Source organism: Nipponia nippon, unplaced genomic scaffold (assembly GCF_047370975.1).
Source record: "Nipponia nippon isolate SJK-2023a ecotype South Korea unplaced genomic scaffold, ASM4737097v1 scaffold_17, whole genome shotgun sequence".
NCBI classification, from domain to species: Eukaryota; Metazoa; Chordata; class Aves; order Pelecaniformes; family Threskiornithidae; genus Nipponia; species Nipponia nippon.
The window spans coordinates 2,765,345-2,791,024 of record NW_028262333.1 but is presented as its reverse complement, the minus strand read 5'-3'; the positions used below and the strand labels follow the sequence as shown (position 1 = coordinate 2,791,024).

At 51.4% G+C, this 25,680-nt stretch overlaps 1 protein-coding gene across 18 annotated transcripts in view; it reads right to left on the bottom strand.

The window, feature by feature from the left end:
• The window catches only part of UIMC1 (ubiquitin interaction motif containing 1), a 39,008-nt gene that overhangs the window by 574 nt on the left and 12,754 nt on the right, over positions 1 to 25,680 (bottom strand). For 8 of the 18 annotated variants that reach the window (XM_087753812.1, XM_087753815.1, XM_087753813.1 and 5 more), the window contains 11 exons: positions 21,426 to 21,550; positions 19,946 to 21,103; positions 16,458 to 16,537; positions 13,811 to 13,899; positions 12,782 to 12,861; positions 9,293 to 9,461; positions 4,868 to 4,888; positions 4,320 to 4,667; positions 3,681 to 3,759; positions 2,023 to 2,143; positions 207 to 270 (listed from right to left, as the gene is read on the bottom strand). In XM_087753812.1, coding sequence (XP_087609938.1) covers positions 207 to 270; positions 2,023 to 2,143; positions 3,681 to 3,759; positions 4,320 to 4,667; positions 4,868 to 4,888; positions 9,293 to 9,461; positions 12,782 to 12,861; positions 13,811 to 13,899; positions 16,458 to 16,537; positions 19,946 to 21,103; positions 21,426 to 21,550 — 2,334 coding nt within the window. Of the gene's footprint in view, positions 1 to 206; positions 271 to 1,095; positions 1,272 to 2,022; positions 2,144 to 3,672; positions 3,760 to 4,319; positions 4,668 to 4,867; positions 4,889 to 9,292; positions 9,462 to 12,781; positions 12,862 to 13,810; positions 13,900 to 15,905; positions 16,005 to 16,457; positions 16,538 to 19,945; positions 21,104 to 21,425; positions 21,551 to 25,680 lie in introns of those variants that run through there. The other 10 variants (XM_087753829.1, XM_087753816.1, XR_015703866.1 and 7 more) reach the window with 10 other exon arrangements.

Below are 25,680 nucleotides of genomic sequence, written 5' to 3'. Positions count from 1 at the left end.
TCAGAGCGCTCTCCTACCCCGGCGAGGGCTCTGGGTGCTGGCACAGGCAGGGGGGTGTTGGGGGCTGACGGCCGCCCGCTGAGCCCACAGCCTCCGCGGGAAGAACAGACCCCTTCAAGGGGAATGTGTTGTCCCAGAGTGCAAGGGGAGAGGTGCGAAAGGGCAGCCCTGACCCAGCCAGGCAGGCACAGAAAGCAGCTTCCCACCTGCGGACTTGCTTTCCGAGAGCTCCAGCATCCTGAGGAGTCCCCTCTCCTGCCTTCCAACGTCCTGCCAAGGAGAGGAGAACCACCGTCACAGCGCTGCCGTGAGGGAAGCCGGTAGCCGGGGTGGCCCCGTGGCCACACGTTTCCCCAGCCCACAAATGGCAGCGCTACATTTCCAGGGCCTCCAGCTGAGCACGGCCAGTTGCCAACGGGAAGGGCACCACCCCGTGCCCAGCCTGACCAGTGCCCGAGCAGAGGCAGCTGAGAGCAGTTCATAAAGCAGAGCCCGGTAAGAAGGGAGGCCAGGGTGCAGGAAGCCATCCCCAAGCCCAGCCAGCAACCACAGGGCTGCGACAGAGAAATCTGGGCAACCAGGGGCTTGGCCACGGCTCGGGCACATCCCCCAGCACCGTGCCTCCAAGGGCAGGCCCCATCCTGCTCTGTCCAAGGGCACGGTGCTGGAGGGAAGGGCTTTCCTCCAGGGCACAGCCAGACGAGGAACGCACACCTCATGCCCCCTCTCAGCCCCGGGGAAGATGCAGCTGCGCTGGTCACGCAGGCTAAGGGCAAACCACTTGGCCTGGCTGCTTTGAGCCTTGCTGGCCCAGTGAAGTCCTCTCTCCTGGCTGCTCCCTGCCCCCAGAACGGCTCTAGAAGGCACTGGCATCCCGGCTGCAGGGCTCGAGCTGCAAAGCACCCCAAAATGGGCCGTGGCAGGAACCCGCAAGCCCAACAGTGCCACTAGGAATCTTTCCAACGGTCCAGCCCATGCCCGGGCACGACCCGCTCCCCCCGGTGAGCTGCCACCGCAGCACAAGGCAGGGCCAGAGGAACCACAGAGCCTTGCCGAGCCGTCCCGTGCCCCGTACCTGCGTGCAGGACCCCATGACGCCAGGTGGCTGTGGGGCGCGGGGACAGAGTCCAACAGCCCCCACGGAGCCGGTCACGTGCAGGCGCAGCTGTGCCCCGCAGAACTCTGAACCACACAGCGCTTGGCTGTATCCCAACCAAAATCATCAACCAGAAATCTCATCATTTGCATCTGAATCCCCAAAGGGCTGAGGCCTGTGATGGATTTAAGGGATTATACGAAACTAAGACATCATGTTGCAGCTTCATGCCGAGAATCACATTGCTGAGCGCAGGCAAAGCTGCGGCACGAGGGCTTGGCCCACAGGAACCAGCGGGAAGGCCTGGAAGGACCCTCTCTGCGCTCCCCCGGGATCGCCACGAGCAGGATAAAGCATGGCGGGGGCCAACACCTGGCGAGTGACTGCGAGCCAGCTGCTGCCCCCGCTCCTGCCTCCCGCCTCCCCTAGCGAGGCACGTCCCTCACCCCCGGCACACCTCCACCACGCTCGCTCCCCCACGTTTCTCCCAGGACGCTGCGGTTTGCTCCCGGCACCGAGCGGTTCTCCCTGCTCCAGCTCCGAAGCCTTTCCCATAGGAAAGGGCTTGTGGATAGAGTTAGACACGCTTGTCGCCCTGACACCGCCCTCCACGCCATCTATATTCAGCCGAGGAAGCCTGCAGGACCGAGGCCCGCTGTCTGGCAGTGGGACAGCCCTAGCTGCCTGCCTGCTGGAGAGGTTACTGGCAGCTCCGCTGGATTAGCTCACCCCTGGGACCGGTCCATGCTCTCGCAGAGCATCGCGGGAAGGAGGGCAACGAGTTCTCTGGCCACGGCGGCCCACAGGGACAGGCAATCCTACACCAGGTCAGCTCATCCCGTCAACCAGGGAAAGCGCTCCTGCTGCCAACCCAGCCCCAAACCCAGCGCAAAGCAAAGGAGACGGTCTGCGGGGTCGCCCCTCACCTTGGCGCTTCGCAGCCTCCTGGTTCCCTGAGCTTGCCTAGCAGCCTGCAGGCAGCTGTCCACGTGCCTCTGATACTGCAGCAGTGGCACCAGTGACTTACAGAGGTAGCACTTCTCACACCTGCCAGGCAGCAAAGGACAGAGCACCGCATTAGGATTGGCCCTGCACCGGGCTCCCAGCCACCAGCGGTGACTTTCCTCCTCCAGGCCACGCCACGGAGAAGACATGTCACCAGATCGGGCCTCGCTCAGTGGGGTCAGGCCGGCACCAATCGCAAAGACTGAGTGATTATCAGTTTTCCCTGCCTGTTCCTCTGTATCCTGCTGCTGCAGCAGCGGGACAGTAATCAGATCTGCTCATCTAACTATCTCAAACACCACTGATTTCTCCCCAGACATAAAGCACCCTGTCAAAATCCACAGAAATGAAGTGCGAGGGCTTTGCAAAGGGGAGTTAAATTCTGCCTGAAAAGCAAACCAAGTGTGTTAAATCAGAGAGACATTTTACCAGGGCTGGATGAACTTGTCTGACTAGTAAATCAAGTCTTTCTCCGCACTGTCTCCATTTTACACCCTGCCATGTTGGGAGAGGAATGCAGAGCACAGGCTCCTGCTGGGGGGCTGGCACAGCGCGTTCCTCAAACCCCCTCATTTGTGTAGAAGATGCCCAGGCTCACGCAGGACGACTGAGTGTGCTTGGGAAGAAAATTATCCTGGGTGAAAGGAGATGAAGGTCAGGCGTGGATTTAGACAGCTACGCTCGCTTCCGTGCCAGCTCTCGGCGGGGACCGAACCGTGCAGAAGAGGGCACTGGTTCTTCAGGAGGGGAGCATCCACCCGGAGAGCTGCTCAGGAACGGACCATCTCCAAGGAGAGACGAGCCCCCAGGGACCAGCCCCAGCAGCATTGTGTTCAGTTTGATAAGCAGTACTCTCCTAGTAAAACTCACCCCAGGCTCTAAAATGCGTACGGAGAGCCCCCGTCGAGCAAAACTCTGCAGTACTTTTCCCGTATTTTCTTTCCAGTCAGTGCTGATTACCCAGATAATGTGTCTAAACAGAAGCTGTCCTCTCTATAATTAGCCTAATTCCATTAGTGATGTTGCCATCCACTGTTTGTAACAGCAAAATTGCTTCCATAGCAGGGATTTTACTGTCAGATCCTCTCTTATGATGCTTTGTGTGGGTGGCAGGAGGAGGGGCTGCATGGGAAGAGATTAAACAAAGCCACTGCTATTCTGAAAGTCTAATTTAATTAAGAATATCACTACAGGTGCCATGTTGACAGCCTCCCTGTCCTAGCCTCTTCTTTTCCTGGGGTTACCAAGCTCAAATCTCCCATTAGAAACTGGCTGAGTTAGCACCATTTTAGCTACAGCTCCCCTCACAGCGGCCAGAGACCACACGTCCCCGACCCGCTGTGGATCGGGCCGAAAGGAAACTAGTGCAAAAATAAACAATCTGAGAGCAGCAAATTCCTCCTGCTTTGCTATAAATATAGCCAGCACTGCAACAAGAGGCACTGAGAGAAGGCAATTTCTTAGGGAAACATTGCTATAAAGGCCAACGGCCAGCATTTATACAGGAATAAAGACATCCACAGGCAAGCTAGAACTGAAGCACAGAAACGATGTCGGAGGAGCAAGCATACCTACTTACTTGTCAATCTCTAAGGATGTTGGGCCGCTTTCACCACTGGCAGCTTTACTTCTTGCCTCTCTCTGACGCCGGGTGAGCACTGGAGGAAAAAACAAAGAGTTACCTGCCATCCACCCCAAAAACATCCCTACACCATGTCCGAATGCAACACGTTTCAACCTCTTCCACTCAAGGCTGCAGCAGAGGTGATGGTAGAGGCAAAGAAATACTGGACTGGCACGGGCCGAAGAGGTAGCTGCCCAATTCTCCTTTTTTCTGGGGGGATACTGAAGAAGTTACCTTCCCCGGACTCGGAAGCCAGCTAGCCATTTCACACTGTAACTTGTCTTCTGCCAGAAACAGCTGGATCAACAGTATGCAGTTTACAGTAATTTTAAAGCTGATGCGCAGCAGCGCAACAGCCTGGGAGAAGAGTTACACAGCTGCTCCGGCAGCGCAGCACCGCTCCCTGCCAAACTAAAGCACCTGTGTCTGCTGCAGCGGAGGGAGTGCGGCAACTGCGAGCTCAGGGGGAAGGAGAGCCGAGGCCAGGGCTGTGCGGAGACACCAGCCCTTCTGCAGATGCGGTAGGAAAAGCGAGCCTGGCTGGGGAGGGACACAGCTCACGCTGGAAAGGGAAGGTTACAACGATTAACCTACGCTTGCTGCTTTTTCCACTGCCCATGTGGACCGGGGGTGATCTGTACTGCCGTCCACATAGAGCTCTGCAGGGCCTCTGGATGAAGATCTCTACCAGGGCTAAGCATCGGTGGTGCTGCTGTCCAGCGGCAGCGGGGACGGGCCAGCTCCGACACGCGTGGGTAGCTAGCGTGATCCCGGCTGACCAGCATGCTGACGACGGGTCCAACCATTTCTGTTCCTTCAGCAAGCCCAAGCAGCCTTTCCAAACCTGCTCTCCAGGCATCTGCAGGGAGCACGTCGGAGCGTTGTCTCTTTCAGTCGAATTCCTCTCAGCGTATTCCTGTTGACATGCCACCAGCAAAGATCCTTGGGGAACATATCAGATAGCTTAGCTTGCTTCACTAGGGATGTTCAAGACTCCAGCTCCAAAACAGATGTCACAGCGAGCGCTCTCAGGCAAGCTGGCTAAGGGGACAACGCCGGGAGCTGTTTTACAGCCCGGTAACATTGCTTCCCATACTCTCTTTAGGAGAAAGGCCTGAATCCAAGGTACAGGCACGACAAACCTGTTATTGTTGGCCCACCATCTGTGATAAAGAAAGGGACACACAAAATTTTGTGCAGAACAAAGGGAATCCTTCAGAGTTTTAGCAAAACCCCATTTCCAGAGTGTTAGGCAACCCCAATATCCATCCCTGATGCTGATACAACAGGGCCTTTCTCTTAGTAGCCGTCACCGATCTGCAGCCACGACCAGCAAATGCACTGCGAGATGCTCAGGAGCTGTTGGGGCTGACAGGAGACATCCACGCCGAAGAAACAAGCTTGAGCATTTCCTAGGACGCGGCTATTGTCTCGTAGGCGACGACTGATACCAACAGCTCATTTCTCGCAGGCACTGAAGCGGACATCTCTCTTTAACTTAGCCTGGCCCAGATTCGAAGTGGCAGCCTGACGAGAAGGACTGATAGCCACAGCCACCCTCCAGGCCATTCAGCCTCCCAACAACCCAACTAACCCGTGCGTTTGACAGTGTGGTGAAAGCTGCTCTCCAAATCAGCGTGCACTCGTTAATATTCCTTTAACACCGTCTCGGGAGCCTCGTGCACCAGCTCAGGTGTTAATCAGTTCTATTTTCTTCCAAAAGCAGTGAACACATCTGGCATAACGGGCCCATTAGAGATGTCTGGGACCGGCTCTGCAGCTGCCCAGGGGAAGACCCCCAGCTGTGCTGCTGGAAGCAGAGGCACAGGAAAGAGAACAGGGCCAGCTGGCGAGGCATGACCCCTGCCAAAACACACCAGCCGCCTGCAGGAAGGGGGTTCAGAACACGGGAAAACACTTGCGTGGGGAAAATCCCCACCACAGAGCAGGGCTGACCTGCTGCATGACGGGAACCTTGTAACTCTGCAGTGCTCTTTGCTGGGTCAGACCCACTCTGTAACCAGAGAACAGCCATTTCCCTGGTTTGGCATTTCTTCTGATTGACAAGTCATCCTTGGCGTGCTTGGCTCCAGCTCGCAGCCTGGGGAAGAGGAGCAAACCCTCCCCAGCACAGCTCCGCCATCAGCATGCCCACCCCAGGCACCTCCTGGGGCTGCCGGGTCAGGTCGGCGTGCGGAGCTGCGAGGCCATCGTCACCGAGCTCCCCGTCCCTCTGCACGACCCACCTGCGGTTCGACCCACCAGCTTCCTCCCCGTTCTCGCTACCAGCCATATCACTTTTCGTGCAGGATCCTGTTAGTGGCAGGCTCGCCAGCATCTTATCCTTTCTCAGAAGTGATGAAGCTTTCCCCTGCACCCGTTCCGTTACTCTTTCTGCGGTATAAGTGCCTCTTCTATTGATGTCAGGAGCTTTTTAACATCACCAGTGCTGCTGCTGAAGACTGACGGCTGCATCGGGTTGCATTTGAGGCTTTGGGAGGAAGGGATATACCAAATCCTCATTTTCCTGGGCTCACTTGGGAACTGAGAGGTTGGGAGCGTGTAGATGGAGGGCAAGAGGAACAGAGTATGTCCCAAAGCTTGAGACTATTTGCTGCACACGGTAGTGGCCGAGACTCGCTTGCAGACTGAGACCAGCGGGTTCCTGTGTCGGCGGCAGCAGCGGGCAATGGATGCGGTGACTCCAGCAGAGCCCCTCTCACACAAGCGAGCCCTTCAGCCGAGTGCCTGAAGGAAGAGGGAGCTCGGCCAGCACTTTCACAGTTCCGCTTGTTCACTTGGAATTAACACCAGTCACCGAGCTGGAAACCCGGGACCTGGACGTTCCCCAGCCTGGTACAGTAGCTAACGCAACAGCAGGCTCTTCTTTTTTATTTACTCAGACCACAGGAAAATGGGAATTCATGATCAGATTTTCATACTGCCCAGGTATGTGGCGGTCTGGGCATCCAGCCAGGGCAACCATGTACATACGTAGGGGAAGCAACTATATCTCATCTTGCCCAGCTAACTCATTTGGAAACCTGTCCTTAAATATCAGCCAGACTGAGCTGGCCTCCTGATACATAACACTGCAAGACTCTGGTGCGTGATTAGAAGAGGGAAGAAGAGCAGTAAAACCAGCAAGAACCCCTCCTTTCGTAATTTTAAAACAAAAAGCACTGACAGCTACAGTCTGCAGGACTGCATAATCTGCAGTTCTAGAGACATAGGAGCAAATCCGATTAATAAGTCCAAAGACAGACCAGGAACCCCTGACCCAGTGCACCAAAGGAAAAACTGAAGCTGCCTTTTCTTAACAGATCAGGACATGGCTTAGAAGGCAGAACTTTGATTTTCTCTCACACAAGGCTGTTGCTGTGCTCTCGAGGAAGCCAGCCGCCAGCTAAGAGCAGAGTGTGCTGCAGCGGTAGACAACAGCTTTTGGACCCACAGAGGCTGGCATTTGCTTCAGAAGACAATTCTTCCACCTCTTTTTTCTCCCCATGCACTAGCTTTACCTATGGATTTTGTGCTCGTGATGGATGCCAAGGTAACAGCCCTGGAAACAGAGTCCTTTTGTACCTGCACAGCTGTGCCAGGCTACTGTCTGGCCTCTGCGCAGAGCTAAACATCATCCCTGCCTACTCAACCCAAACCCCGCTGACCAGCCCATCGGCTGAGACCTCTCTGGGTGACTGTTGCCTTCGCACAGCCGCTGGGAAGCGGACCGAGGTGCCCCACGAGCCAGAGCCCGGCAGGCGGGCAGGATCCTGCCCCACGTACGTGCTGCTCCAAGTCCAGGATGCCCGCGGTCCTGCGAAGAGCCTGGGTGCAAGCAACACAGGCGTCGCAGACGCTTATGGCTAATAAAGCCTGGTCTCTACAGGGAAAATACTACAATAACTGGCAATAGAAACCCCAAATTACTGTGATTTTGTCCCAAAACCATTGCTCTGCTTAGAGCCGTTATTGTAGACCAGAATCCCTTTTATTCCAGGCTAGTTTTCTTACGGGGGGGATTGCTCTGAACAAGCCGGAACAGCAGAGCAGCAATTCCAAAATAACTACCCTTACAAACATCCCCAAGGAGACCAGTCTGGAAGCAGAGCGGAGAGGTCAGCCTTGAACTCTGTCCTGCTGAAAGCCAACACCAAAGGAAAGAACAAATTCCCTCGCACTGCCAAAGAATTCAAAGCCTTTTCCTGATCACAGTCAGGATTCCCCGGGATCAATGGATATACTCACAGTCCAGCCACACCAGGGACCCGATTACCACAGGGCCAAAGACATTCCTGCTAAAAGGCATACTAAAAAATCTGCTCCATTTTGTAGCGCGGATGAGATCTTTATCAGCGTTGAGGATGGGAGAGGAACTGTGATAATTTGTGATTCGCCCGAGCTGAATGTTTTGCATTCGTAGCTGGTTTGTGCCTGCAGAGAGAACTCCCCACCAAAATTCAGCACCAAGCCGCTACTCTGGCTCCTGTTATCTTGACAGGACCCACGTCACACCCCCAAAGATTTAGCATAACAGGGACCTTGTATTTTAAAACTACATCAACTCTGCATTAAGATTACAAGGTGAAACTTCCTCCTGCTAGAGGAATGCAGAAGTTACAATTCTTGTACTAGCTCCGATTTGCTCAAAGTGCTTAAACACCATAGATTTAGGTTGCATTTAATAACCCAGTATGTAACTGAAAATTATGTATTCACAACCTGAAAAGTTAATCTTATTACAAGCTAGTACTTTGATATTACCTGACATTGTGCTAACACAGACTTTACATTTCAAGCAGCAGCTAAAACATAACTTATTGAATATGTTGATAACCAACCAGTGTATTTGTTCACTTAAGCTCTACAAAGGTTGGCTACGGAAAACTGATAGGGAGAAGACTGCAAAGAGGATTAATACAGGCATTCTGACCGTGCTTCTATGCCTCACTCTTCACACGAAGGAGAAAAATCCAAGCTCCCAGATCGATAGCTATCATTTTGCAATTTTAGAGGAACAAGAGGGTAACTTTTCTGCAATCTCTTGCAGCTGAACAAGCCATTTTTGCACATAGAAATGTCAGACTCGCTGCAGAATGCAGGCCGCGCTTGGAGTGGTACAGAACATTCTCCCTTCTCGAGAGCCCTGAAGGACGCTCACCCGCGTGGCTCGGGAGCCTGCCATTTTCTACCACTGGCAGATGCTCCGCAGGTCCTCACAAAACACACAATAGACGTGTTTTATGAGTACTGCCTGAAGCATCCAGAGCTAGATCCTGGGGTAATATTCGGCTTATACACTTTCCAAGGGACTAATAATGTGCTGAATTATGGAGTCGATCAGAGAGAAGATGTCTCCGTGCAGGAGATGCTGGAAACACAGGAGCCTCCGATACCACTCTCCTGGCCGGTTCGGAGATGGAACAAGGCAGAGTGAACAAATCGCCCTACATGCCACACCATGCACCAAATATCCCGAGGGACAAGACTGCAGCACCTGGCCACGAGTAAACAGGAACGGGGGACGAGGACAAAGAGCAAACAGAGAGAAGTGGCGCTTGGCAGACCTGGACTGTGCTCGCCAGCCTCCTCTCCCACGATGCCGTTGCAGTACATGGCATGCAGCTCGATCTCCGTAGCTGGAAAGCCTTGGTCACACAGCGGGCACGACACATGGTCAGCGGCTGTAGGACTGCACTCAGACACAGTCCTGCCAGCGTCTTCGTCTCCACCAGCCTAAGGAAGAAGAAGAAAAAATTAGCCAGACAGTTAATTGTACCATTTCTCTTTTTTTGCTAGGTGCAGAGCTCCGTGCTGTCTGGTAGCTACTCACCCTCCCATAGACTCAGTTTTTCTTGGAAAGTTTTATTCTCCCTTCATCACCTACTGGTCAGAAATAACACCACTGGCCGAGTAAACTGTGCAGCACTAATAACTAATTCTTCTTCCAAAGGCAACATGTCCTGCTGAATCACGGTGCAACCTCCCTGCACAGCCATGCACACCATTTAAGGCAAACATCACCTGTACTACCACAGAACAATGGCAAAGCTTCCATTAATCAGGAAAGCTCAGAAGCAAAACTGATGGAAAATTCATGGGGCAAAGCAAGAGTTCAACACCTGACTTGTGCTCAGCAGTTTCTGGACATGATCCACGCTACACAGGCGGCACTGTCTGGGAACCCAGCTTCCCCCAGGATGAAAGGAGGCTGCTGTGCTCTTAGGGAGTCTGGAGAGATCACTGGGAAGCTCCTCCTCACTAGAGGAGGTGGCTGGAGCAGTCATCAGAGGGGACACAGATCAAGGAGAGAGGCAATACCGTTAAAAATCCACAAAATTACTAGCAGTGGCTTTTCGCCAGGGCAAAATGTCACAGCCCGTGTTTGTTCTCTGGATGCCATTACCACTTACCGATACTCCCTTTTTGCACCGGTTACACAGCTGCAAAGGTGCTCCACTCCCCACCCGCAGAGATACAGCCTTCTCCCTACGCTATTGATGTTCCCAAGACGCAGCAGACTGCTGCCATCTCACTCATAACTACATCTCTGCCTAGTCAGGCTTGCTACAAGATTTCTCCGTACTTAAGAAAGAACCTCGCCCCCCCCCCCCCCCCAATGATTAAAAAAAGTTATTTAAACGTTAGCCATGCAGAAGAAACCTATAGAAAAATAATATAGGAGATTTTTCTGTTCTTAGGGCTAAGCAGTGACACGTAGACAGTATGCAGCAAAACTGCTGTCTGCTTCCCTCCAACGGCATAATTTCAGGGAAGCGGTAATTGGGGTCAGCCAAGATGCTCGGTGCCACTGGAGCGCTCGGTTGTATTACTCGGTTTATTACTTGCTTTTCCAAATGAGGGCCTGATCCTGATTTTTATGTCCTAAAGGGAAGGAGGGTGCTTTGTTGACTCAGAGGAGCTATGCAAAAAATTGCAGGACTAGGCCTTAAAGTGAGAATCAGACTCGCAAAACGCATTTCTCCCAGACACCAGCTGAAAGGCTACAGCACCGAGGCCCGGGAACACCTCTCTCATTTCCAGGGAGGCTCTCTGCCCTGGATTTCTGCAGAGGAGCTGCCACAAGAGTTCCTCCAGCCGAACACGGGCTGCTGAAGTACATCACTTACAGCATCAGTACTCGTACCCTGCTCTCACATCTCAGTGTCACTACATCTCGTGAAGTCCTCACCGTGGGGCGTCACGCAGAAGAGTCGTAAAAAACAAGACGTGTCAAATATGAATGATCAGATCAAACCCGCGTTATCCTCGTCAGACAACACACATAAAAAATATGATGGGAAAAGCAGCAGGCACTGCTCCTTCTAGCTGCCATTTTTAAAGCAATCTTAGGAGATCACTGATTCTGCACACCCTGCCCGCCTACATTTGGTGGTAAATTACTAATTTTAAATGGAAATGCAACATTCTGTAACAAAAGGCACTACGGTCCCAAAACTGCTTGTACAAAACCTTGCTGTAACAGCCTGAAAAACCTCAACTGCAGAACCAATCACCCCTGTCAGAGGCAGAGACTGTTGCTTCTCCTCTTTAGCAGGGGAAATTGCCTACAAGACATAGTACTTGCAGGCAACAGCCAGCCAAGAGCGATGCTAGAGGCTGAGCTCAACAACAAGACTCCTGTGTCCTGGCTCAGCATCTGCTAGGAAGCAGTCGGTCCCAGCGGTCTACGCTCGCTTCATGCAAACCGCTGATGCACATGGTAGCTGTTTCTGCTCTCTTCCTGGAGGGCTGCGGGCTCCGGACCAGCACCTGCTGCCAGCGATAATGTTGTCGAGCAATCCCTAGGAAGCCTCACCACACCGCTCCCGAACACTGCAATCGCCTTGTGCCGTCTCGGCGGAGGCGCGAGACCCGGGGCACCCTCTGCAAAGCACGCGGGACAGGGCAGTGTCCTGGCCACAACGAAATTTAACGATTCTGTGATTCTATGAAACGGGTCGTGGACGTGCTTCGGTGGCCGTGGCTACCCGGCTCAGCACAGGACCGCCACCTCTCCCTGCTGCAGTCTCTAATTGACTGAGCAGCGCTTTGAGATACCTGCAGAACGAAAGGCACACGAGAGCAGAAGGGGGTTTATTAAGAGGCCTGTGACAATGAGACAGCGGAGCTGCAGACACACTGTACAAGCTGCAGACTCCCAAAATGAGCTTTCCACAAATGAATCCTCTTGTCAAGAGCTGTACGATTCTGTATTCATGTACCCTGCCAGAGGAGTACTTGGCAACCCCTTTGATATCGCTCTCTAAATTAATAGACAAAGGGAGTTTTATCAGAAGCAGGAACTGAAGTCAGATGTCGGTACAGCGACAGCTGCAAAGCAATTGCCGCGCAGGTGTGACAACACGGGGAAAGGAGCCGCACAACAGCGCACATCTGCATCGGGAGGTAAGAGGATGGCCCCACCACTGACTTACTATTGCTATTAACTATTGCTGCACAGAAATCAAGATTCCCAGGCTCAGGTCACTCTCCTTGGACTGCAAGCCACCACCAGCCCTCACCACTTCAATCCTAGCCCAGTCTCTCAGGGTGAACCTCCCCTCTCAGCCTCTTGGAGATGGTCTGTGGAGAACAAACACCAAAGTTCAGAGGACTCTAACAGAGTAAAGCGGGTCACAACACGAGCAACTGAGGTTTACTAGGACTCCCCTCACAGCTCCTGGGGTCCCTCTGCATCGCTGACCGTCACAGCACTACACCTCCGAGCACGGGCAAGCGACAGCGCTGCCGTCCATGCTGATGGCATCCTCCAGCACAGCAGCGCGTGTGGTATAAAAGAAAGAGCTGGTATTGATAACAACTCTTCAGCTACGGGACTGAAAGGCTCCAGTGGCAGCTGCACGCAGCCCCCAGCCAAAAGGGACCGGAGTTACGAAGCAGTGGAGAAAAGTGGGAAGTGTTTGCAAGGATCCCAACAGCAGAAGCCCAAGCTCCCAGTTACCCCAGGGGAAACGACAGCACAGCCCAGCTGAACCAAGGTCTAGAAGGCAGGACTGGAAACGAGACCCTTCCCCAACTTCAGGCTCTTTTACCTGCATAGGTGCATCTCCGTTGTCCGAGCAGAGCTCTTCCCTCTCCGCCTCAATAGCTTCCAGCGGACTCTCCTGGGTCTCTGCAGAAAAACACCTCTGTGTCAGTGCAGGTTTGCAGCCCCCAAACTCTCTCCTCACTTGTTGATGTAACTTAGCCCATTTCTTAACAGCGTTTTCACAGTTTCAAAACATTTTTTTTTTTTTTTTAAGACTTGCCACAAATGTTATCAGACGACGTGCAACAACACAGCCAGATGAGGGGTTAAAAGTCACAGCGTGGTGGTGCGAGGACAAAGCCACTGCAGCTTTGCGGCTTCATGGGGAGTGAGACTAGACACAGGGGGAGCGTGTGGGACACTTGCTGAGCTAGAGACAAAGCAAAAATAGAGCTCTTCCTCGTGCTGAGATGAACAGAGCTCCTGTTCTGCGGTCTGCCTCGCAGTCGCACCTTCTTTAGACCTCCACGTCTTCCTTAGCAACAAAATATGCCTCCAAGCACCACCACGACCTCTCTCTCTACAGCTGCTCGTGAACAGGAGCGCTCTCTTCATTAATTTTTTCACTTAAAACCCTGAACTGGAAAATCTCAAACGTGGTAGGAGAGACCGAGGATCAAAAACTCCTTGATCCCAAACAGGTTTAATTAACATAAGACAAAAATTATTTCAGCTCTCATGCTTTACATATATCTTGACACTGGAAAATCCGAAATGTCTTGATTGCCTTGAAGAGACCACTCCTGACACCTTGTTTTGAGCGATCCCTACACACCAACGTACATCCTGGCGTCTCTTCAGCAGCAAGTCCCCAGCAATCACTGGTCACAGAACCATCTTAGAGGAAAAGGGTCCAAAACCAGGGAATCAAACAAAATTACCTGGATAATTTCAGCCCTGACAAACAGAGCTGGGAAAAAAAAAAAACCAACTCGTTTTGTTCAAACAATTTGAAAATTCTCTTCTTTTCTCTGAATTTTATAAGTGTGTAACTTTCGGTGCAAAATTCAGAACCTTCTCAAGTGCCTCTTACCTGGGCAAACAGAGATCTCTTCTTCAGCAGAGTTTTCGGTAGCAATATCTGGGCTCCTTTTACTGCCAAGTGGCGTCAACATGGAGATGCTGTTCAAAATATGAATATAATATAAGTCTCCCATCCAGTAGGTGTGACAGCATGCGCCTGCCTGTTTCATACAGTTCAGAACAGCAGACGATGCCGTAATTTCCAAGTGGTCAATATCTGACAGCCAGAAACGACCAGCGTAACAGCAAACTATGGGTATAAAATGGTGTCCTAAGCAAAAAACCCCAAAGGGAACATTTTTTTCTTCTAGAAGCCCTTGAACAAAAATGGCATGAAGGGTCACTGTCTCACATCAGGGGAGCAAAAATACCTGCTCACAACTGTGGGACCCTCTTGGTTCTTTCTACTCTTAGAAGACTGGGAGTTGTGCAGGTACCAGCACTGTGCTTCTGTCTGTCTGGGGAAGGAAATCCTCAGAGAGGAGAGACACAGCCTTGCTTTATCCTGCATTACCCCCTCTCTCCTCACACTGCTCATTTTCTTCCGTAATCGCTGTGCGCGGCAGCCAGAAGCAGCACGGATCCAAGACAAGGCAAGGCTTCCCTGCAGCGAAGTCCTAACACCATTAGCGCGGCGGTTCCTCCAAGCAGCACCGGGTACCGCTCCTCTCGTTCTGACCTTCGGATTCCTCCTTTTTTTATTTTTCCCCCCCTCTCCCCACACCGCACAGTGTCTTTCCGAAACAGGCAGGCATCGCTGAGTAAGTCTGGCACCCATGCTGACACACTCCGTGCTTTGCGTGGCTTTCTGATTAGTCTGATCAAGTATGCAAGAACACACTTTAAAAACACGAATCCCCATACTGACAAATAGAAGATTTATTAAGCTCAACCACAGGCCTTAGAGAGGAGAGAACAGCCACTGCTGATTTATGATAAATAACCAAATTCTGATAGGAAATCGCAAGTGGCTTTTCCCTCTAAATAAAGCATCTCAAAGCATTTGTTATGAATCCAGGCTGAGCGTGTTTTACTCTAACACCAGGGCTCACTTCAAAAGAACTCACACAAAACAACTGGCTGTGACATTTATAAAATGGGCTAATCAATTTGAAGTCAAACCACATTTCTTGCTACACCAACTATCTCCTGGTAACAAAGCCTGTAATCATTTATTAAAACCCCAATCTACCATGCTCCGCACAAAGCGTAAAACAATCGGGCAGAGCGGCCCGCAAAAAGCAAAGCGGCCTCTTCTCACCGCCGCCGCTTCCAAAACTGCTTCGCTACCTCCAGACAGCTCAGAGCCGCGTTTTCCTACGAAGCGCTGCTGAGGCCAGCCGGCCGGGGTGCCTGCGCCTCACCCGAGAGAGGACTGCGCTTGGCAAATTACCAGGAGCCAGATGGCAACACTTAATGTGCACAGAACTGCAAAGACCGCAGCCATTTCTTGCCTTGCTGCAGATGTGCCAGCTGCTCAAGGAGGGGCCGCAGCACCCAAGTGCATCCCGGCCCCGAGGCGGACAGCCAGGAGCTCCTGGGCAGCTTGTGGAATGTCCCAAACTAAGCCCATCGGCTCCACCGAGGGAAAGAGGTCCCGCGCTTTTCCTATTCAGCCCTGGCCTCCTCTGCCTCAAGCAGGCGGGAGGCCAGCGCTGCAGAGCGCACACCTCGGTGCCTTCTACGCAAGCACGCAAACTCAGACCTCGGCTGTCACAGGCTCATCAGGCTCGGCAGCGATGGCAGCCGCGGGTTCCTCCTGCTCCCCAAGGCGAGCTTTAAGCTTGTTAGACAGGTGCAAGCAAGAGGGATTTTCATACTCTGCATATTGATATTAACTGCTCGGGCCAAATGCTGTTAGATCAGAGGAAAGTTGGCAGTTCTGTTCCAAAGCAGGTTTAAATTATAAAACCCAGCAAATTAAAAACATGACATTATCTGCCCTCTCTTGTAACTTGCTCCTTGAATCCTCTCCCATTTTGCCCTTCTTCTCCCAGAGCCTTCACTGCAGAATTGCATCTCACAGGACGGAGAAGAAAAAAAAAATAAAAGGAAAAGAGGAGTAGGCTTAAATCTGAAGAAAATCATGTTGACTTGTCCCACACCTGTCATCTGCTGAAGTGGCTTTTCTGGAGCACTGCACTCTATCTTTGGCTGATAGGCAGTGCCGTCTGGCTTCCTCCTCCCTTCTTTCCTCTTCAGCAGTACAGCAAGAACACAAAAATACACACAGAAATCCAGTAAACCCTCCACCATGCTGCCTGTGCGCCTTCCCAGACAGACCACGCGACGACATCGCTGTAACTCACCTTCGGTTCACCTACCCATCTCCACAGCTTCACTGCACCACGTCACATTAGCTTCAGAGGGCAAGGATCAAGTCCTTGTACTCGTACTAGGATGCACCTTGCACGTTTTATAAAGCAACAAGAGTAACTGATCTCTTCTCCCCAGCTGTATCCCACCTCTCTCCCATGCTGCTCCAAAGCCATGTATTTCCAGGGATACCTAACAGCAGCGACTGCGGACAGCCTTTTCAGCAAGCCCTGCTGCGAGCCCCGATGAGACTGCGCCCCAAAATGCTCCAAGGAGCCTGGAAGAGCCCACGTCACCACAAAGAGCCCGCGGGCCCCACGCCCTGGTATCACCCTCCTCACCTCTGTGCAATTTGCATGGGTTCCCCGTCTTCGTGCACGTCCTCTGCAGGCAGCACCTGGGAGGCCTGGAAGGGAAAATTCTGATATTATATAAAACAACGTACACAGCTAACCGGGATCTGCTGGGTCATCAGATTCTGTCCATCGCACTGCACTCAAACTGTTATGTATTTTTTTCTGGAAATGGCTAACTATCCATCCTGAACTAGTCAGCTTTTTGCCTCCATCATTCCTTTCGGTAAGGTGTTCCAGCAGCTCCCTACAATAATGCCTGGCAGTACGTTTTGCTGCCTAGACACGTCCCTGGACAGTCCGCAGCCATTCATTCACGCCAGCCTTGTCCATCACCTTCCACACCCTCTGCCTGTTCCTAGCATCTACCCTGATGTAGGCAGCAACCACAGCTCTTCTCCACCTCCATCTGTGCCGAGCTAAACGAGGTTTTAGCATCCCCTTGCACTCCCCCAAGCACCCCAGCAGCCCTGACCTACTCCAGTTTAAAAATCTGCTTGCCCGAGCCGGGATGACCTGATCAACTGGTACAGCTGATGTTTGACCACGAGAAGTTCTTTTCTGAAATTTCGTACAGATAAGATCTGTTGCATTTTTCTTGACTGGGAAATCAGTTGTCCCATCAAAGAGAGGGAACAGATTAACCTGCACAATGTACAGCTGGTAAATCTGTGTGCATTTTATCCCATTTTTCATTTAGCTCTACGACTCCACTTATTCTTTCCTTTAAAATTTGTTCAAAAGCCTTGTGCACTGCCGAGGTCAGGCTAACATGCCAGTCATTACCCAGATCCCTTTCTTCTTCTTCAGTGTACGCGTTACACTTGCCATTCTCTAATCAGGAGGAATTACAACGGTTTATTAGCCGTCCTTGCTGTCAGGCCCGCGATTTCTCATGCTAGTTCTCAAAGAAATCCAGAGGGTTTTCCTCCCCCTTCCTTGAGTCTATTAAACTCTCCGAGTTTGATTTCCACCGTAGGTTTCAACTCCGATCAGCTCCACTCCCGGATGGCTGATGTACTTCCCCAGCAAGCCCCAAAACAAAGCCTCCTGCCAGATTTCCCTAAAGTGACTCCAAACCCCAAATATTCTGTTTTATCTACACTGTTCTTTATTTCTTCACAGCCTATTTCATCATTAACATAAAATACCACACCTCCTCCCTTATTTTTATTTCTCTTTTTCCTCAGCCGTGTATATCTTAACAACGCCTCTGCCCTGGTCATGAAGACTGGGCCATGTTTCTGTTTTTCCTAGTACCTATGCTATAAGGTATGGCATTAATTCAGGTCACCAGACTCTAACTCTCCAGAATTGGGTCTTTTCCCTCTGAATCTTTCAAAGACCACGAGTCCCCTAATATTATTGGAAAGGCATTGATTCTGTGAGCACTGAAGTTCGTTAGTGCGGGTTCACGGGCTATGAGATCTCCTGGCACCTTCATTTCAACCCACGGCACGAGGCTTTTTCAAGGACAGCTTCGAGTCTCCATGGATGGTTTCCAGCCTCGGCACAGCCTAAAATCTCCCACCATTCCCACCAGCAAAGCAGCCCAGTGGCACTGGGGGAGCCCCGGGGCTGCACAGGCAGCAGCAGTCTCCGAGCGATGCGGCAAACCGGGGACACGACCGCTCTGGGCCTCTCCTTTGTCACTGCCGGTGGAATTGTATTTGATAGAAGGAAAAAAGATGGAGACGAGGCACAAGCAAACATCAAACATATCGATCTCGCGAGTAAATCACCTGCGCTGGCCTCAGTGTGCGACTGCACAGGGAGGCGAGAGAAGGGAGCAACCTCTCGAGCTGGGAGTGATAAGGCAGATGAAAGGGCATTTAGAAATTCTTTTCTCTCAATATTTATTTCTCTCAAATAAATAAAAGACTGGCAAATTTTGGGCTAGGGTTGAAATTTTAAAGTCTGCCCCCCCCACCACCTCCTTATTTTTTCACCTTAAAAATATCAGAAGGACGACATCGACATCCACGTTAGGGTTCTTTGAGAGAGCTCTTGTGGTCAGGATGAGTACATTACAAGTTCCCACTCAGCACCACTAAAACCTCTTTCCTCCCCAAGAATTAATTAGGTATTAGCATTAAACGGATAATATATAAAAAAAAAAAATACCCCACAATTTTCAATGCTGATTAAAAGTTCACGCCCTTCCCAGCTGCTGTAGCTTTCCAAGGGCTTTAGCGTACGCCTCCATGGACCTGCGGCCACCCCAATCTTCCAGATTAATGACACCTCCATTTCCAAAGGAAAAGACACAGAAGAAAAAAAAAAAGCAGTTTGCCTTAAGAACCCTTCAGCTCTTCTGTATCTATCCTAAGAAAATGAAAAAGGGCACAAGTCGGTTTCTTTCCTCTGCAGGTCACCTCTAAGGCTTGTTTAAATCTATATCTGCTAAACCCAAGCCAAAGCACTGTCACGAAAAGTCACATTTCGGCACGAGCTGCTCTGCACTTTTTCTGCAACCAGAAAATGCAGACATGACGGTTTTCCTAAGTGTTCAATATTACAAGACAGAATATAAATATCACAAAACAAGTTAAGTATCTTTCTAACACCAGGGTAAATGATCAAATACACTTGAAAACAGGAACAACAGAGCCGAGGCTTCAGTCATAGAGAAGATAAAGTTATACAATGATCCGGGAGTGAAGTCATTATGAAAAATGAGGGTTGGAAAAGGCTGACACAAACCTAAAATACAGCAGTAATAAATACTTCATCTGACTAGCAATCTGTTTAAACTTAGCAGTGACAGAAAGCTGCCTTCCGCTCCAGCAAGAGAGCCCTGACAGAGACAGAGGCTGACACCTAGTGTCTAGCAGACCCAACAAGCAAGCCGGAGAGAAGGTGCCCAGCCATCAGAACAAGGACGAGGAGCACCGCCGTGATGACAGATTACCCCCGGGCAGGCAGAAGATGCCTGCGAGCACGCAGAGCCTCTCCCGGCCAGAACCGCAGGACCACGAGGGAAAAAGAGCACTTGCAAGGGTGAAGCGTGTACGGACGCAGACGAGCGTGTAGGTGCAAAAAGGAAAGGCTGCACTGCAAGGACAAAAGCCACATTGCTGTCTGCGAAGGAAAATGCAGAGCTGCCCACACGGCCGCGGGTTTATAAGCTGGTTTGGCAGAGCTGGCAGGGGTCGGCATCATCTCTGTGCTCGTTCCACTGCCACGCTGCCAGGCTACACCCTTCTGAGAAGGACAAATCGGCTAGAAGTCTTTATCTCAGTGGTGCATTAATGGACGACCGCCAGGCTGCATGGCGGTCCCTACCATTTGTGAGCTGCGTATCAGCCCGTACGTTTTTCCTCTCCCTTTCACAGTAAGCTCCGTGGTTAGGGGAGGAAGTCCCTAAATTTAACAGGAGCATTAAACAGCAGTGCCTGCTTTGCAGAAGGGACTGAACCGTAAAATGGAGAGAAGAGCAGGACTGTTCAACCTCCGCTCGGGGGTAAAGCTCTTACCTGGCAGTAGCTGGTGGTCGGTTCATCATCAGAACTGGAGTTCTTCTCTTCTTCCATGCTGTGCCCTGGACTCTCTGCCTCCCTCCTCTTTGAAGGGAGGAGCCAGGTGATGCTCTCAGACTCCTTCTGCCCGTCTGGGTCTCCATCTTCTGTATCATCGGCAACCCCGTTCTCCCTGCTTAACTGCTCTCCTTTCCCAAGCTCGTTTTGGCTCAAGGAAGAACTGGGCACAACTGGGTTACCAAACTCCTTCTTATGCAATAGCTGCCTCTGAGCCTGCTTCAGGCTCTTCTGGTAAACCTCCAGCTGACACAAGATGACTTTGGTGTACTGGTTGGGGTCCACGCCTTTGGGGCAGAAGGGGATGCCCCAGTAATAGTGCACTGTGTCTCTCGCCTCCTCCTGCTTGTGCTTCTCCTCCGCCGCATTCAGCACGCAAAGCGCAGGGGTACCGTCGGGCACCTCGTTCTGCTCTGCTTGCTCTGCGGAAACACAGCCTTTGGCGGTGTGCCCGGGCTGCGAGGTGTGCGTGGTACCTGCTCCTCCACCGCTCCTCCTGGGGCTGCTGCACCGGTCCGTGGTCCAGCTCTTCCAGAGCGTGGCTGAGCTCCCGGCACCAGCTTCTCCCGCAGAATGGCCAGTGCAGGGCAGGGGCTGCTCTTTTGGTTCGTGGCCTGTAGCTTCAGAAGAGCTGGAGGGGCTTGCGAACAGCCTCCGAGGTGTCAGTCGCCAGGAGCCTGAAGTCACCCTGCCAAAGGTGGGACTCAAGGAGGTGAGGTCGTCTCTGAGAGCGCTCGGTAACGTGTTACTAGAATCACTTTTTTCTGGCGAGGAAGGCTTTTCACTTGACCTTGTCACAGGCTGGCCCTTCCCCGGAGACACGATTATGCTGGATACTAGTGAGCTTTCAACGATTTCCTGGCTTAACCTCCTCAACACTACCAGGGGGCTCCGGGCGACATCCATCTGTCCGTTCCCATCAGCTCTGGTGCTCTGCGAGTGGGAGCCGCACTCGGAGCGAGGGGTGTCAGGGCAAAGCGCCAGACCTCCCAGGATCTCAGCGCCTTCTTTCTCGGCGGGCTGGCTTTGGCCTCGCGCGCCCAACGCTTCTGCAGACAGCTGAGGAGTTGCATCAGAGGAGTCCGAGGGCTGACAGCTCTGGAAAACAAAAGGTTGATTCTCCAAGAGGCACGTTCTCTATCAGCAGAGCAAGGCCTCCCCCAGCAAACAGGCAGCCGTCACCCCGACTGCAGAACACCCCGCCCCAGGTCAGAACTGTGTACTCCAAAAGAGGGGACAGCTGAGGTTAGACTCCTACGCCTCTCACGAGGAACGATACAAAACAACTACTGCGCGACTGCTGTAGTTCCAGCTTGCGCTGGAAATAGCTAGGCCCCCCCTTGCGCAGCGTGGCAGAGCGAGCGCAGAAAGCAATGTCGCTGAAGAACCCTAGTAAGCCTCTTCACAGAAGCGCACTTACATTAAGGCTCTCAGCGATGGCCTTCCTCAAGAGCTCCTCCTCTTCCTCTTCCTGACAGTTGACTTGCCTGGCTTCTTGCTCACTCATTTTCAGGGCCAGTGCAAACTGTTCCTCTTCAGTCATCTCTACAGCAGAAGGATAAGGATAACGTCAAGTCACAGCTGCAGGTGTACGTAAACACTCAACTTACACCCAAGAGGTTGGGAGAGATGCCCAAGGGTCCCACCACCCCAGGAGGAACGCAGAGCAAAACATCCAAACCCCAGCTTTCCTGAAAAGGTGTCACCAAAACCGGAGCAGGCAACGACGGAGATGAAAAATGAAAAAAAATGAAAATGAAAAAAATAACCCGAGTCAGGAACTTCAGTTACGGTTTCTACAGCAATCTAAACTCCGACTCCCTGGGTATGTTAACTGCAAGGGGACATTTTATTTGCCCTCCTCAAACACCACACTCTACAGCTGCAGAACGCATGTTCAAGGAGAGAGGAAAAGGACAGATTTCTAAAGTGTGCTCATTTTTATATCAGATAGGCTCAGCAGTGAGGCAGGATAAAGAACGCATCTTCTTTAATACACTTTTTTACTAGCCAAATAGCACGTCTCGCTGCCTTCTGGCATGCAGGTACCTGCAATACCACAGGAGACCTACCCACGAGCAAAAGAGCTACACGTTGTTCACCCCGAGCCGCAGGTGGAAAGCTCTGCGGAGGATAATGTGACTTGCTCGGTGGTATTATGGAGGATCTTTCACATGCATACATCCCCCTTCTGCTCACATCACCACTCCACTGCATCACTCAGTCAGTCATGCATGGGAAACAGGTTTCCTACAGCTGTAACTGCTATTTCAGCAGAAAATGTCTTCCCGAAATATTCCTCACTCAGAGCAAACCAGAAGCTGATAGTGGCTATTTAGAAACAAAGCCGTTAGTTACTTTGGAAAACACTTATTTACTTAGACTCAATCCAATACTTTCACTACGCTTAAAATATACAATGCCTGCAGAACGGAGCGCAGCTTGGAAAACAACTCAACAGCACTCTCAGGAGCTGAAAAATACATCTTCTCACTCGAAACAAATTGACAGATTTCCTTCAAAACCCGCTCCCTCCTTCAGGCAGAATCCTGCACGCGCCATCTCATGCATGAACCAAAAGGCTCGCTCTCCGATGGGTTAGAAGAGCTTTAAGAGATGCGATTTGAACAGGAAGGCCGCCCAAGCACAAAACCTGCCTCCGCTGCAGCCAGCTTCAGAGACAGACGTTTCCCCAGATAAAGATGCATTCAGAAGTTGCAGGCTCCCATTTTCTAAGCCATCCTCTTCCCACCAGCTGCCACCAAAACACAGCCTGCCTTGAAGCAGCCTGGGATCGCGCCGGCCTCAGCCCGGCGCATCGCGGCAGGACCGCATCGAGGTGCATCCACCCAGCAGCAGGCTTCGCGTCGCTGCGCCCTTCCCCCAGCTCGTTGCTAATGGGCAGGCTGGTTCTCCCCTACCCGAGCAGGATTTGAAGCATTTTTGCACCGTTCCGATTACCAGCCGTAGATTCCTTTACATGTCCTACTAAATCAGCACTTAGCTTTAGGTTGGGGAATTTTTTTTTTTTTTTAAATTTCTTTAAAAATTAAGAAAGAGGTTGAAGTGAAGGCAGACTGCAGTGCACTCAGGGCTCGTGGGGATCTTTTGTCCTTGGACAAAGTCACGCTATGATGTTACAGCCAGGAGGGACCGGGGGGAGGGGGGATGCATCCTTTAATAGAAAGCACACGACAGCCCAGTGTACGAAGGCAGCTCCCATCCCAAAGAACAGCAGTCATACGCAGCGTTTCCACAATACCAAACACCTCCCCAGCATTCAGCGAGTGCCGATTTGTTTCCCTGCCCAAACCATCACAGCAATCAGGCCAGATCCTGCAAACCCTGCCATGTGCGAGAAAACCAGCGCACGTGATCGGTGCCCCACAACACAAGACTTTCCACGTGCTTAAATTAAAACGGGGGCCTGAGTCTTCACCCGTTCAGGCTATCAACATCCATGAAGCTTAATAAAAAGAAACATTTTTTTGGCGAGTTACTACTGTACATTTTGTTTTCTTCTCCCTCCCTGGCACAGCAGTTTTCCCTCTGGGGACAGGGAATGTGCCAGACAAATGCTGCCTCTGGCAAAGAAACCAGCGACAAACAAAATGCACTTAGCGCACGTTCCAGTTGAGTAGGTGCTCCAGAGACGAGGAAATCTCGAGTTTAAATCCACCTGGCATTACGGTGGGGAGAGCAAAGAGCAGCTCTGCTCATGCCTTCCAGGAGACCTGACCTGCTTTAAGCCGAGCGGTCTGGAGCTGACGGTATTTTGCGCTCCATGTCTGATCATTTCTCAGCACCGTGCATTTTACTAAACTTGATGTTGATTGCAGCGGTCATAATTTATAATGATTAGAAATCCAGAGTGTTGCGTTAGCCCTGACCGGTGTGGGCAAACACCTCTGGAGCGCTTGGGGAGCGAGCGCTGAGCGTGCAGCGGAGGCGAGCCATGCTCCCGGAGCGTGCCAGCGGTGCGGGAGCTCCCACAGCCCTCAGGAGGAACGACCCCTCTCCGTCTGGACAGACGGACTCCGTTACGCTCAGCTCACACGCATCGCACGTCCCCGCTGCAGGGCAGGGAAACGCCGGCACCTCCGGCTGGGAATTCTGCGTCTCACGCTCCAATATCCACTCACCGCACATCCATCCCAACGCTGCGTGAAATCCCAGCGCCTCTCCGGGGACCAGAGCATCCAAGAAACCCACAGATGGAAAGGAGGGGTCAGGGAGAAACTGTTTTTAAGACACTGCAGCCCTAAACAAATTAAACCATTTCAGAGCCTTTTTAAATGCTAATACGGCAATTTGCTAAGCGATTTATGTTCCATTTTGACATTTGCAAAGTGAATTAGATGCAAAACCCCACCAGTTGTAGTTCTAACACTTACTAATAAGAGATTTACTCAAAAATAATGGAAATGCGGGATCTCAGTATTTCCACATATCCAAAGTGCAATTACAGTAACAACATTCAAATGTGCTTTAAAGCACTGACTTCCTCCGGAAAAAGAGAGAGAGACTTCTTTAGGTTTTGTATTTCCATTTATCCTGTCAGGATGAAACGTCATAGATATATTTTAGTTATGGCTTTAGGTTAAAATGAATAAAACCACAACAAAGCAAAAATGGGAGGATACGCTTTATAACCAGAGCCTGCAAATATCTGAAATTTTCCAGTTGTGAGGAGAAAGAACTTGCTCTACCCAGAAGCGCCGAATCTTTACAAAAGACCAATTTGCCTTGCAATTCCAAGAATTTATTTAAAGACACTGAGAAAAATAATTACTACTTCAAATCTTAATTTGCCTAAAAGCAAACACCAAAAATCTAATTATAGCTTCCCATAAAGGAGAGAACAGCCCCACCATCACACGTGCTTAAACAAGCGACCGCTCTCCGACCGAGCGGCGCTGGGCACCCCCAACCTCCTGCGCTTCGAGGAGGCAGACACGCACGCTAAAAAGAAAGGCAGCTTTTGCCCCAGGAAGAGAAAAAAAACTATTATCAAGAATTTCAATATCTAGAAACACAGCAAAACTCCTCCATTATACAATGGCTAGCGAGCCGGCCCTGTCTCCCGCAGATTTTCTGGAGCACACTGAACACCTCTCCTGCAGCACCAGCTCCCGAAACCCCGGCGCGCTCAACGACGCAACGAGGACATCCAACATCAGCAGCTCCCTGTTCTTAGCACCATACGTTTGGTCACATTTTAACGGCATCTCCAAGGAGGGGTTCAGCTTTTATTTTGTGTTCTGTTTCTTTTGGAAGAAGAAAAAGAAAAGAAAAGAAAAAAAAAAAAAAAAGAACTCTTCCCCCATCTCTGACTTTGCTATCTTACTTGTTCGATACAGGACATGCACAGTGGGTTTCAACTCCCACAAAGAGCCAGGCTGTTTCACGCTATGGCCTTAGGCCTCTATTAAAAACAATTTAATTCACACAAACCCTCTGAGGACTGACAAGCCCAACTGCTGCTGCTTGCAGAGCACCGGCGTGCTCCATTTTGTTCAGTGATTGCTTTGGGTTTTGCAGGAGACAACATCTCTCCCATTTTAAAACGTTCTGAATTTAACATGCTCGATGGACCGCTGCCTCACAGAGCGGATCCGCTGGGGCAGAGCAACGGTCCACCCGCCTGGCCGCTGTAACACGTGGTGCTGCACGGG